The 13,869-nt window shown below is 37.7% G+C and overlaps 1 protein-coding gene across 4 annotated transcripts in view; it reads left to right on the top strand.

Moving 5' to 3' along the window:
• Positions 1–13,869, top strand: part of IFT56 (intraflagellar transport 56) — a 47,755-nt gene that overhangs the window by 17,132 nt on the left and 16,754 nt on the right. For 3 of the 4 annotated variants that reach the window (XM_015067050.3, XM_027075567.2, XM_027075568.2), the window contains 5 exons: positions 5,288–5,362; positions 9,956–10,058; positions 11,307–11,362; positions 12,684–12,737; positions 13,638–13,701. In XM_015067050.3, the coding sequence (XP_014922536.2) occupies positions 5,288–5,362; positions 9,956–10,058; positions 11,307–11,362; positions 12,684–12,737; positions 13,638–13,701 (352 nt within the window). Of the gene's footprint in view, positions 1–5,287; positions 5,363–9,955; positions 10,059–10,649; positions 10,698–11,306; positions 11,363–12,683; positions 12,738–13,637; positions 13,702–13,869 lie in introns of those variants that run through there. The other variant, XR_003426026.2, reaches the window with a different exon arrangement.

Raw genomic sequence — 13,869 nt, 5'->3', positions numbered from 1 at the left:
TCCAAGCCAGGGCACCAAGCTGCATCTCAGGTCTCTAAAAGGCATTCTTTTTCATTTGCAATTGTGTCTGTGCAGCTTACATACTAATTTTATAATGTTTCCAGCAGTAGATGACTATGTCAAATGTACCCTGACAAGCTTTGGCAGGGGGAACTTTAGCTGTTTGTGTTTACTTATAATTTTATCAAACCATTTAAAAATAAGGCATTCCTCTAGTAATTTGTATAATGGGTTCAACCTTATATGGCTCATTCTCTCTACAAACACCAGTAGCATTCTGCTCTTCTATAGTAAGCATGATGTAATCTGTAATGATTCACCTAATTTTTAAAGTATTTTGAATAACTTGCCCAAAATTTTACAAGTGATGAATTCAGCTCTCAAACCCTTGTTTATCTGACTCTAAAGCCCATAGACTTAACTGCAATTTTAGATGAAATTTCTTAGCTCTTTTATGTGATTGTATATATATAATATATAAAATATCATGTGTACTATTTGGTAGTTGCCTAATTGTCTTTAATCTAGACAAGTTTATTGAGGTTTGAAACTTTATTTTGACGTCCGCATCCCTGTGCCTGGCACAAAGCACACATAAAGTCGGTGTCAACTAAGTGTATTGGTTGAATGAGAAACTTAAAGTATGACTTAGAAATTAAGGGAGAATTGTGTTCAAAGAAGGGGGAGGTTCAAAAGAGGTCAGTAAAGATGAAGATTGAGAAAAAGCCATTGGGTACCATAACTAGGATTTCCTACAGTTCCCTACTCTGATGATTAGCATATCATTATCATTGGGGGTTGGATCTAGACAACAAGGAGTTGAGGAGTGGGTGAGTAATTGCTTGGATTGGAATTTGTCATAAAGGATATGGCAGAAGGATGACAATTAGATGATGAAGCAATACAAGCAGTGAATGTAAGATGCTGGGGGAAGGAAGGAGAATGCTAGTTTCAGAGGATAAAGACTTAAAAAAATGTTTTTTAATGTTTATTTTTGAGAGAGAGAGAGAGACAGACAGACAGACAGAACATGAGCAGGGGAGGGGCAGAGAGAGAGGGAGACACAGAGTCTGAAGCAGGCTCCAGGCTCTCAGCTGTCAGCACAGAGCCCAAGGAGGGGCTCAAACCCACGAACCATGAGATCATGACCTGAGCCAAAGGTGGCCGCTCAACCAACTGAGCCACCCAGGCACCCCTCAGAGGATAAAGACTTAAACAAAATCCGCCCCCCAAACTGGGAAGGCTTCCACGGTAGTGGTTAAGAACAGGAGCTTTGAAATCAGATAGACCCAAATTCTACTCCCAGGTGATAGCTGTGCGGCCTTCGGTGAACTACTTAACCTCCTGCAAAGTAAGGAAAGTAATAGACTGACTTATTATAGCCTGCTGTGAAGATTAAGTGATACGATGTACGTAAAGTCCCTAACTTGATGTACATGGCAAACTCTCAGTAAATATTAACATTTATCAAGGATTTTGTAGGCAGAAACATTGTCAAAACTATCTTTTTCTTTATGTTTGGTGCTTTCTCTATTTTGTTTAAGAGGACTTCCTGGCTCAAGATCATATTCTCTGGTATTATCTTCTAAAAACCTCATTGTTTTGCCTTTTTCAAATTTAACTGATCTATAATTATATATATATATATTATTTTTTTAAAGATTTTATTTTTTAAATGTTTACTTATTTTGAGAGAGAGAGAGAGTGAGAACATGAGCAGGGGAGGGGCAGAGAGAGAGGCAGAGAGAGACTTCTAAGCAGGCCTCACGTGGTCAGTGCAGAGCCCAACATGGGGCTTGAACCCATGAACTGTGAGATCTTGACCTAACCTGAAGTCGGATGCTCAGCTGACTGAGCCACCCAGGTGCCCCAAAGATTCTATGTTTTTTAAGTGGGGCTTGAACTCATGACCCCAAGACCAAGAGCTGCATGCCCACTGACTGAACCAGTCAGGCGCCCCTAATTATATTATAATACGTTATATTTAAAAGGTTTAGGGGCGCCTGGGTGGCTCAGTCGGTTGGGCGGCCGACTTCGGCTCAGGTCATGATCTCGCGGTCTGTGAGTTCGAGCCCCAGCTCAGAGCCTGGAGCCTGTTTCGGATTCTGTGTCTCCCTCTCTCTCTCACCCTCCCCTGTTCATGCTCTGTCTCTCTCTGTCTCAAAAATAAATAAAACGTTAAAAAAAAATTAAAAAAAAAATAAAATAAAAGTTTTAATTTCTCAATTAAAAGACAAAGATTGGCAAATTAGATTTAAAAGACAAAACCCTAATATATGTTTTAAATATAAGGGCACAGAAAATTTGAATGTAAAAAGATATATTTCATGCAGAATATTTCCTCTTTTAATTTATTAAAAATTAAAAAAAAAATTTAATTTGAGAGAGCGGGGGAGGGGAGAGAGAGAATGAGAGTCTTAAGCAGGCTCCACACTCAGCCCAGAGCCTGACATGGGGCCCGATCCCATGACCCTGGGATCATGACCCAAGCCAAAGTCAAGAGTTGGATGCTCAACCAACCAGCCATCTAGGCGCCCACATGTGAACTTTTATGATTATCTTCTTTTATTTAGTATAACGTTTATAAAGTTCATCATGCTGTAGCATGTATTACTATTTCATTTGTTTTTATGAGCAAATAATATTCTATTGTGTGGATATATTTCATTTTATTTTTCCATTCATCAGCTGATGGACATTTGGGTTGTTTCCGCTTTCTGTCTATTATGAATAATGCTGTTATGAGCATTTGTGTACGTGTTTTTGGACATGTTTTGGACTTGTTTCCACTTGTCTTGGGTATATGCCTAGAAGAGGAATTGCTGGGTTATATGGAACTCTCTATTTAATTAAGGGACTGCCAGACTGTTTTACAAAGTAACTGTACAAGTTTACATTCACACCAGCCGTATGTAGGAGTTTCAGTTTCTCTATATCCTTGCCAACAGTTATTATCTGACTTTTTTATGCTAGCCATCCTGTTGGATGTGAAGTGGAATCTCATTGTGGTTTTGATTGGCATTTCTCTGATGACTAATGGTGTTAGACATCTTTGCTTGTGCAGTGAGTGCTGCTTTATTATTTTTTTTTATTTTTTTAATGTTTATTTATTTTTGAGAGAGACAGAGACAGAATGCAAGTGGGTTAGGGGCAGAGAGAGAGGGAGACACAGAATCCGAAGCAGGCTCCAGGCTCCGAGCCGTCAGCACAGAGCCCGATGCGGCGCTCAAACTCACAGAGCTGTGAGATCATGACCTGAGCCCAAGTCAGATGCTCAACGAACTGAGCCACCCAGGCACCCCAGTGAGTACTGTTTTAAATCTTGTGCCCTAGGCATCTCACTTGCCTTCCCCTCAGTTCTGGCTGGTCCTGCCTGAATCAGAACTATCCTCATCTTACTAAAAGATTTTCTTTTTTCACTTTCATTTGCTCAAGTGTGCACTGAAGTTTTCCAGAGACAACGTGATTTCAAAATAGATCCAATGCAGATACAGACATGCCAAGCTAGCTGTCCTCTTTTAAGCCTGACATGAAAGAGATTTGCAAAAATTTATGAAACAGTACTACTCTTCTCACTAAATTTTTGCAGTGGTAAATGCAGGGATTTTTTTTAAGTTTATTTATCCATTTTGAGAGAGACAGAGACAGCGTGAGTGAGGGAAGGGGCAGAGAGAGAGTATTCCAAGAAGGCTCTGTGCTGCCAGCACAGAGCCCCACATTGGGCTTGAACTCACAATATTGCAAGATCATGACCTGAGCCGAAACCTAGAATTCGACACTAAACTGACTGAACCACCCAGGCACCCCTACATGCGATTTTTAAAAATGTTTATTTATTTTTGAGAGAGAAAGAGCATGAATGAGGAGAGAAAGGGAGAGACACAGAATCCAAAGGAGGCTCCCAGCTCTGAGCTGTCAGCATAGAGCCCTACGTGGGACTCAAAACTCACGAACCATAAGATCATGACCTTAGCCAAAGTTGGATGCGCAACTGACTGAGCCACCCAGGCGCCCCTAAATGCAGTTTTCTTAATGAAATATATTTATGTTAATATATAGTGGTTTTATTATTATTTTTGATTAATTGAATAATTTAAAATTTCTGTTTTAATTTCTAATACAGTGTATGTTGTAGTGTGCGCTATTTATGTGGGCTATAACCCATGTAAACAAAAGCTCTTAAGGATCCTTAATAATTTTTAAGACTATAAAAAAGATCTTGAGATCAAAAAGCTTGAAAATTGCTGATCTAACCTAATATTACCAAACACTTTAGAATTGCTGCTGTGGACAAAAGAAGGGATTAATAAAAGCATTGCTGAGGTAGATGCACAATCCCATATGAGATCAAGTAGAGCAAGTTTGTAGTGGTTAGTGAGAACAATCGAGAATTTAAATAGTGGGGAGCCTGGGTGGCTCAGTTGGTTGAGGGTCTGACTGTTGATTTCAGCTCAGATCATGATCCCAGGGTCAGGGGATCGAGCCCGACATCAGGCTCTGCGCTTAGCATGGAGCCTGCTTAAGATATTCTCTCTCTCTCTCTCTCTCTCTCTCTGTCTCTCTCCCCCCCCCCTCCTTCCCTCTCCCTCCTCAGCCCTCTGCCCCTCTCCCCTGCTTGCTCTCTGTCTCTAAAATAAAATTTTTAAAAATTTAATTATTTTATCCTGAAAAGGTTAGCTACCTACTGATGGAAGTAGAAAAAGGAGGAGAGGAAGATTACTCAAAATTATAGATTGGCAAGTCAGGAACAACAGAAAGCTGAGGAAGGGCTAAGGGAATTGAGGGTGTTAGTGAGGATGCTAGAAAGGTTGACCATTTGTTCTATGGGGAGCTAAAAGGGTGAGAGAATACAGAAGAGATCTGATAGGTCTAATAAATAATAGGAGAAGGTATTTTAATTATGGTATGTAAGTAAAGGCCAATTCAGCAGGAAGGAGGTACTATGAGAGTTCTGGGTATAGGTGGAATGATCACATTGAAGAACCAACCTCAGTTGTGAAAAACTTAGCTCCTTTATCACCTTTGGCTCTGCAAAGTACAAGTCTTCAGACTTGGGTTGACCAGTTTCACACTTGCTGCTTATTGGAAGGTTCAAGTCATGTAATGTTTATAAGCCTTGATGTTCTCATCTGTAAAATGAGGATAATAATCACACTGACTCTCCGAGTCCTGAGAAACAAATGAAACAGTGTGTTAAATTCCTTGTAAACTATAAAACGTTGTAAAAATATGTGGTGTAAGGACTGTATACTTGCGTTTTCCTAAGCCTTTCCTTTTTCAATTTCAGGCAGAACTCAAAAGCTTGATGGACAACGCTTCTTCTTCCTTTGAATTTGCTAAAGAACTCATCAGGCACAATCTGGTGAATAGCACTATCATCGTGACTGAATTGAGTCTTAATCCTACTTTGGTATATCAAAGCAGTTAGAAGGATACGTGAAGGGAGATATTGCAACAAATACTTCTCTACTCCAAGTGAACTCCTCCTTGCTATGGGAGAGAGAACATAAGTTTTAGATATGAGGTCCTCTCCTCAAGGAAACCCTTACTGGGAGGGCAGTAAGACATATATAACCTTTAGAAAGAAGTGCAAGGCAGTATAAGTCCAAGGGTTCATTTTGTTGGTCAAGACCAAGGAACATCTATCCTTGTGGATTACAATGAATGGAAGGATTTTCTGGCGAAAGTCAAACTCGAGTCCATCTTTATTTTTGTTTTTAATTTTTTAATGTTTTTAAATTTGTTTTTGAGACAGAGAGAGACAGAGCATGAGCAGGGGAGGGGCAGAGAGAGGGGGAGACACAGACTCTGAAGCACGCTCCAGGCTCTGAGCTGTCAGTACAGAGCCCAACGCGGGGCTCGAACTCACGGAGTGTGAGATCATGACCTGAGCTGAAGTCGGCCGCTTAACTGACTGAGCCACCCAGGCGCCCAAAATTTAATTTATTTTTTAAATTTACATCCAAGTTAGTTAGCATATAGTGCAACAATGATTTCAGGAATGGATTCCTTAGTGCCCCTTACCCATTTAGCCCATCCTCCCCACAATCCCTCCAGTAACCCTCTGTTTGTTCTCCATATTTAGGAGTCTCTTATGTTTTGTCCTCCTCCCTGTTTTTATATTATTTTGAAAGCATCTGTATTTAAGGAGCTTTTCTTAAAAGCTTCCCAGATGGATATAATGTACAGCCAGAGTAAGGAAGCACCATATGTATATATGACTGGAAGGAGTATGTCAGCTAGTAAATAGGGATTTGTTTCTGAGAGTGGGATTAAAGAGAGAAATGAGAATACAGAAATTTTCCTTTTGTAATATATAAGTTTTCCCCCTTTGAACATATAATACTTTTATAATTTAAAACAAAGTCTAAAATTACTACACAATGTAAATGGTTGTTATGAGCATTGGCTTTTGCAGTCAGACTTGAGGTCAAAATCAGCCTATTCCATGTACCAGCTTTGGACCTTTGGGTGAGTCACTTAGCATTGTTGAGACTCAGTGTTCTCAGGTGTTCCACAGGGGAAATTACAGTGTCTACCGTATTTTCTTGTGAGGACCAAATGAGGTAACGTGTGTAAGATGCTTTGCACAGTATCTAGCACTTAGTACACATTTAGTAAATCATGTTTTTGTGATCATGCTATGGCCATCAGTCCAAACTGCAGAAGCATCATTGGGCAGAAGAGTCCATTGAATTTGGTTAAAGGAGTTAATTTGTGACTTGTGAGAGTAAGTTTACTAGTGTGCTGAAAGCAGAAGGTTAAGGAGTAAGAGGATAATAAAGTTGAAGCAGTAAAGCCACACACTTTTGAAGTGTGGTACTGAAAGAAAGGAAAAAAATAGGGCACTATCCAGAGGGAGGAAGATTTTTCAAGAGAGCAAAAACCCTTGTGTATGTTTAAAGTTGAGAAGTAGGACCAGGAGCAATGAAGATAGAATAATTAATAGAGAAACGAGATCCAGGTTGACTAAAACATCCCAAACTGGATTGGGAGAACAAATGTTAAAATGCCCCATACTACCCGGAGCAACCTATACATGTAATGCAATCCCTTTCAGAATACCAACAGCATTTGTCACAGAACCAGAGCAAACAATCCTAAAATTTGTATGGAACCGTAAGAGATCCTGAATGGCCAAAGTAATCTTGAAAAAGAGGAACAAAACTGGAGATATCACAATCCCAGATTTCAAGATATACTGCAAAGATGTAGTAATCAAAATAGTATGGTATTGGCAGAAAAATAGACACAGATCAATGGAACAGAATAGAAGGGCCAGAAATAAACCCACAATTATATGATCAATGAGTCTTCAACAAAAGAGGCAGGAATATGAAATGGGAAAAAGACAGTCTTTTCAACGAATGGTGTTGGGCAAATCAGACAGCTACATGCAAAAGAATGAAACTGGGCCATTTTCTTACCCCAAAAGTAAACTCAAATGGATTAAGAACCTAAATATGACACCTGAAACCATAAACATCCTAAAGGAGAGCACAGGCAGTAATTTCTCACATTGGCCATAGTAGTATTTTTCTAGATATGTCTTCTGTGGTAAGGGCAACAAAAGCAAAAAAAAAAAACAAAAAAAAAAAACAGGACTAACATCAAAATTAAAAGTTCTGCCCAGTCAAGGAAACAGTCAACAAAACACAAAAACAACCTGCAGAGTGGGAAAAGATATTTGCAAATGACATCTGATAAGGGGTCAGTATCCAAAATGTATAAAAAACTTATACAACTTGGGGCGCTTGGGTGGCTCATTCGGTTAAGCATCTGCCTTGATCTCGGCTCAGGTCATGATATCACAGTTAGTGAGTTTGAGCCCCACATGGGGCTCTGTTCAACAGCACATAGCCTGCTTGGAATTCTTTCTCTGTCTCTTTCTACACCTACTCCACTCGTGCTCTTTCTCTCTCTCTCTCAAAAACAAAACAAAACAAAACAAAAAACAAAAAAAAAACCACTTACACAACTCAACACCAAAAAAACCAATCCAATAATTAAAAAATGGACAGAAGACATGAACAGACATTTCTCCAAAGAAGACATCCAAGTTGCCAACAGACATGAGAAGATGCTTAATATCATTCATCATCAGGAAAATGTAAATCAAAACCACAATGAGATATCACCTCACACCTGCTAGAATGGCTAAAATAAAAACACAGGAAGTAACAAATGTTGGTGAGAATGTGGAGAAAAAGGAACCCGTGTGCACTGTTAATGGGAATGAAATTGGTGCACTGTGGGAAAGAGTATGGGGGTTCCTCGAAAAATTAAAAATAGATTTACCATGTGATCCAGAATTCCACTGGATTCCGCTGGGTGTTTACTCAACACGAAAAACATGAAAATATTCAAAATTATATATGTACCCCTATATTTATTGCAGAATTATTTACAATAGCCAAATTATGGAAGCACCTCAAGTGTCAATCAATAAATGAATGGATGAATATATATATTTATATATAAATATATATAATTATAATATATATTAATATATTATATATATTATATATATATATAATATATATATTTGTGTGCTTTTGTTGCCCTCACCACAGAAGACATATCTAGAAAATTGCTACTATGGCCAATGTGAGAAATTACTGCCTGTGCTCTCTTTTAGGATGTTTATGGTTTCAGGTGTCATATTTAGGTTCTTAATCCATTTGAGTTTACTTTTGGTGTAAGAAAATGGTCCAGTTTCATTCTTTTGCTCCCCCTACAGCAAATCCACAGACACACAATGGAATATTACTCAGCCATAAAAAGAGTGAAATCTTGCCATTTGGGGTACATGGATGGAGCTAGAGTGTAGAAAGTCAAATGAAATAAGTCTGAGAAAGACACCGTATGATTTCAGTCATACGTGGAATTTAAGAAAACAAATGAACAAAGAAAAAAAGAGACCAACCAAAAAACAGACTCTTGACTACAGAGAACAAATAGCTGATTACCAGAGGGGAGATGAGTGGGGGGATGGTTGAAATAGGTGAAGGGGATTAAGAGTACACTTGTCATGATGAGCACTGAGTAATGTATAGAATAGTTGAATCACCATATTGTACACCTGATGTTAACTGTACTAGAATTAATTTTTTTGAAGTCATGAAATCAAGAAACCAGATGAAAGAATTAATCTTGGCAAAAGAAGGGAACATCTCAGATAAGGAAGAATCAAGAAAGAAACCAAATGGATATTTTTGAGGTAGAAAGCAGAGATTGGGTAGCTCATGCCTGTTGGCCTCGATCTCTGTGTAGTTATTTACGAAACAGCTTGCTATGTGTCAGATACTGTGCTAGGTTCTGGGTATACTCCAGTGCATAAAACTGCTCTCTCGGATAGTATTTTTGTTTTAGCCGTTGTCATTAGCATATGACAATATTCTTATGTGTTTGCTGTTTGAGGCTCTCTCCCCACTTGAGTGTAGCTGTTATAGTGACAAGGAAGTGACTTGTTCTTGCTGCAACGCCAGTGCTTACTACAATCCCAGACCAACAGTAGGCGTTACTATTTATGCAATTCATTAAATGTTACCTACTATGTACCACACATTTACCCCTCTTGATCTCATTCAATCCTTATAATGAAGAAAAAGGCTCAAAAAGGTTATATAAATTCCTTCCTGGAGTTTTTGATATAGAATATTTGTCTAGAAAAAAGTTTTATTATTGACTATTGGGTACTTTAAGAGTTTTCTGTAGTTCTTATGAAAAGGAAACGTATGCGATAGGCGTATGCCTTTATTCTGTTGCTTACACTTATTATAATTTAGATAATGGCTTTTTTCACGAAGGTCAAAGTCGTGTGTATATTGAGAGCTTCAAAAATATATTCATCTTTTCAAAGAATAACTGAGTTATAAGTGGCAGCTCCTTACACATTTCCCCAATAAGTGCATTCATGCTTATTGCCATAATAATGGACTTTTTCTGTCGTTAGGTTGTTTTCCGAGGAGGAGAAGGGGCTTTGCAGGTTTTGCCTCCCCTGGTTGATGTCATTCCTGAAGCTCGGTTAAACTTAGTGATTTACTACCTTCGTCAAGGTAAGAAAAATTTGTCTTGGTCTTGCTTACAATGAGATATGGTAGAACATTTAATCTCTGATTGAGCTAGTTGCTTAACTTTTAAAATCCAAAATGCTTCCAAAAATGTATTTGCAGCAGGTTCATAGGATAGAACAAATTTATTGGTGCTTATTTGTTGTCGTACCTTTTCTCTTGCCTCCAACCTTCTCCCTCATTCTGTTTTTCTTTCTTTCTTTTATTTTTCTGTCTTTTGTTCTCTACCCATCTATTTCAGTTTTTCCATCATTTTTCCTTCCTCTTCCTTACAGTTATTTTTCTAGTGTTCCCCTGTGTATAGTGGACATCCACGTTTTCTTGAGTCTTTATCATTAACTATTTTTTATTTAGTCTAGTTGTCTGCCTTTCTGTTTCTTTCTGCCTGCAGCTTTTTTGAGAAATATTATGATTCAAAGAGAATGTGACATTGACTGCCCTTAAGTAAGGATAAAATTGTAGACACATGCCTAAAGCAGTCTTTTACTAACAGTGATGAGTGCAGGATAGGAGCTACCATGCATTGGTGGTGGCGCTGTGTCAAGGACCTCGGACTAACAGTGTGGGCCTTTTTAGGTGCATGGTAGAAACCAACCAGACAACATATTCCTCATCGAGGAAAATGTAAGTGTTTATTAAAATAAGAACATGAACGTGTAAACAGTTCTATCTGATATATAAGCTCAATGAAGTAGGCTTTTGGACAGGAATTAAATATCGTATGTGTTTTATAAATTAATTTTTATTATAAAAAATTTCAAACTAAGCAAAAGTAAATAGTATAAATGCCCAAAACGAACAGCCAAGTATTCATTCCAGCTTCAACAGTCTTCAAGATATTGCCATTATTTTTTCATCCATACTCCCCCTACAGCAAATCCCAGACTTCATGTCATTTCACTCCTACATACTTAATATAACTTAATATATATTCTCTTTTAAAAAATCGGTTGTTTTTCTTGTATAATTACAATGCCATTGGTATATAATAGTCCATATTCTTAGCTTGAACCCTTTTTTAGGTGCTTCATGGCTTATGGGTCTCCTAAGATATTTTGGTTATCCTTAAGATAATTACTCCACATTGAACTTGATGGAGAGTTAGAAGACAGATAAAACAACTCATACTTCCCATGAACGTTTGAGTACTGAAGGACCGTATGTTTTTGGGACTATTTCAGAAGAGTTTGCTGGAATATAGACTAGTATAGCTACTTATTTCTTGTATTTCAGATGATGTTCAAGAAGCTTATAACTTAATTAAGGATCTGGAACCTACTACTCCTCAGGTAATTGAAAATGTGTTACCATTTTACTAACCAACTTCTGTTGAAAGCAGAATTTCAGAAAGGTAGCAAGAAGGCATATTAGAGAAGATTCCTGCTTATAGAATCTCAGGGAAGACCATATATATTGATCTAGGAATGTCCTGTCAGACTTTTGATATGAGAATGAATATTCTGGATTTTTTATGTTTTTAAACTCCCTTATATGTGGTCATTTCCTCAAAAGGGTTGAGGTGTGAAAAAACCTAAATCTAGGATTACAATGGAACTAACAGCAAGGTATAGAAAGAAACTTATCTCACTAGTATAATTGTTTGTAATTTGTCTTTCCCCTACTAGATTGTTAGCTCTTTGCAGTCAGGGACCGTTGTCTATTTGGATTTCCAACACGATGTACACAAGTATGTTGTAGACACTGTACTCATTGAATGAAAGACTGAAAATGTTTCTAGACCCTATGAAATCCAAGCAGGTATAGTTCTCAAGTGTATTAAAAGCTTCAGCATTGGGATGCCTGGGTGGCTTAGCTGGTTGAGCTTCCAACTCTTTATTTCAACTCAGGTTATGATCCCAAGGTCATCGTATTGAGTCCCACATTGGGCTCCATGCTGAGTGTGGAGCCTGCTTAGGATTCTCTCTCTCTCTTTGCCCCTCCATCCACTCATGCTCTCTCTCTCTCTCTCTCTCTCTCTCTCTCAAATAAAAAAATAAAATAAAAGCTTTGGCATCTTTTGTGTTCTTTTTATGAGCCCTCTTAAATAAAAATAGTACCTGCATAAAAAATTGATAAAGCTGCTAAAGAAGGTGTCTATTAAAGAAAAGAGCCATGTCTGAAGGGATGAAGGTGAGGTCTCAGGGCTCCAAAAGAGAGAATACCTTACAAATGGAAATTACAGGATACTTTTTTTTTTGAGGAAAAAGATTATTATGAAAACAAAGTTATTACATTATTGGAAAGAGAAAATAATGTGTATGTTGTTGTTATGAACAATGGCAGGGGCTAATAAGGTGATAAAAATTATTACATAAATATTTTATTGTTAATTTTTTTCATTGAGTTCAAATAAAACTTAAAGTTTCCACTGAGTTTTGCTGCTTAAGATTGAGAATTTACACATATGGTGAATTCTGTTATATGGACACTTTCCTGAAAACCAAATGAAAGTCTCCTAATTCTTTCATTCAAGCCAAGGATGGAAAAGAGAAAAGTGACTCTGGGTAACTTTTGATAATATATTGAGAGTATTAAGTTGAAATTAATTTGGAAGACATCTCATAGCTACACATTCTCTTAACAGTAATTAGTGTTATTCCATGTTGCCAGGAGTATATCCTCAAAGGAGTGGTCAATGCAGCTCTTGGCCAGGAAATGGGTTCGGTAAGTATGAAATCACTGGTAACATAGAGTCTGCAGTTACACTGTTGTGGAAAAGATCAAAGTGAACGTTCAAGTTCAGCCAGCAATAAGCTTACGATTAGGCTCATTTGCAGTTCCTTTCGTTCCTCCATATCCCCCAACCTAGATTCCATTGTAAAAAGAATTCTATGTTATTTAAAGACCAAAAAAAGAAATCTTTCACCCTAAGAATTGTTGCTTCATCTTTTAAAAGCCCCATTTTTAAGCAGTGTGTTTATACCTAATAACAACTGCAAATCATCGCACATCTTCATTCTTACTTTCAGTGAGTTGCATTAACCTTGCACACCTCTGAGCTGTAATCTTGGCATCTGTAAAATGGGGATAATTGTTTCTTTGGCAAAGACTTTTTATAAGCACTGCCCAAAATTAAGTACTTATTCATACGAATATGGCATCATTTTTGGAACAAAATAGATATAAATAAATCGTTTTATCTCTGGCTCCCTCTACAATAGGCATTAAATAGGTACTGAATCAATAAATGAGTGTATTTAATACTCCTTGTTATAACTATGGCTCCTACCACAAGGTCTGATATATGATAAAGGAGCAATAAATATCTGTTCATTGTGTGAATGAATGACTAAATGAATGAGTTCATTTAATGAAGGTACTTTTAGGATACAATTTGGGAATTCGATTTTTTTCTCTTTTTTATCTGACCCTGGGTTGGTTTCAATTCAGTTTCAGGTTATGATTCTCCAGTTGCTTATGCTAATAAGAATTAGTTTGTTTGGGAGAGGATTTAAAAGAAGGGTATATATTAAATCCTGGCAGATATCTGCAAAGCATAACATATAATACAAGTGAAATATTTTCCGCTTATATCAGCTCTCTCAGCTCTGCTTTGTTTTTCAGAGGGACCATATGAAAATTGCCCAGCAGTTCTTCCAGCTGGTGGGAGGGTCAGCGAGTGAGTGTGGTATGTCTGAAATCTGTACTCATTCACATGATCTGTACTTGTTGGAGTTGGTTCATATATTGACTGGTGAAGTTTGAGTCTCTGTCCGGAGATACGTCTGTCAGGCCTGAAAGAAAAGTATAAAGTAGGAAGTCCTGTGGGAGAGACACAGGAGGGAGTATTGGGTTA

Source organism: Acinonyx jubatus, chromosome A2 (genome assembly GCF_027475565.1).
Source record: "Acinonyx jubatus isolate Ajub_Pintada_27869175 chromosome A2, VMU_Ajub_asm_v1.0, whole genome shotgun sequence".
Taxonomy (NCBI): Eukaryota; Metazoa; Chordata; class Mammalia; order Carnivora; family Felidae; genus Acinonyx; species Acinonyx jubatus.
Note: the sequence above shows the minus strand (reverse complement) of the source record. Positions and strands in the feature narration are given on the sequence as shown.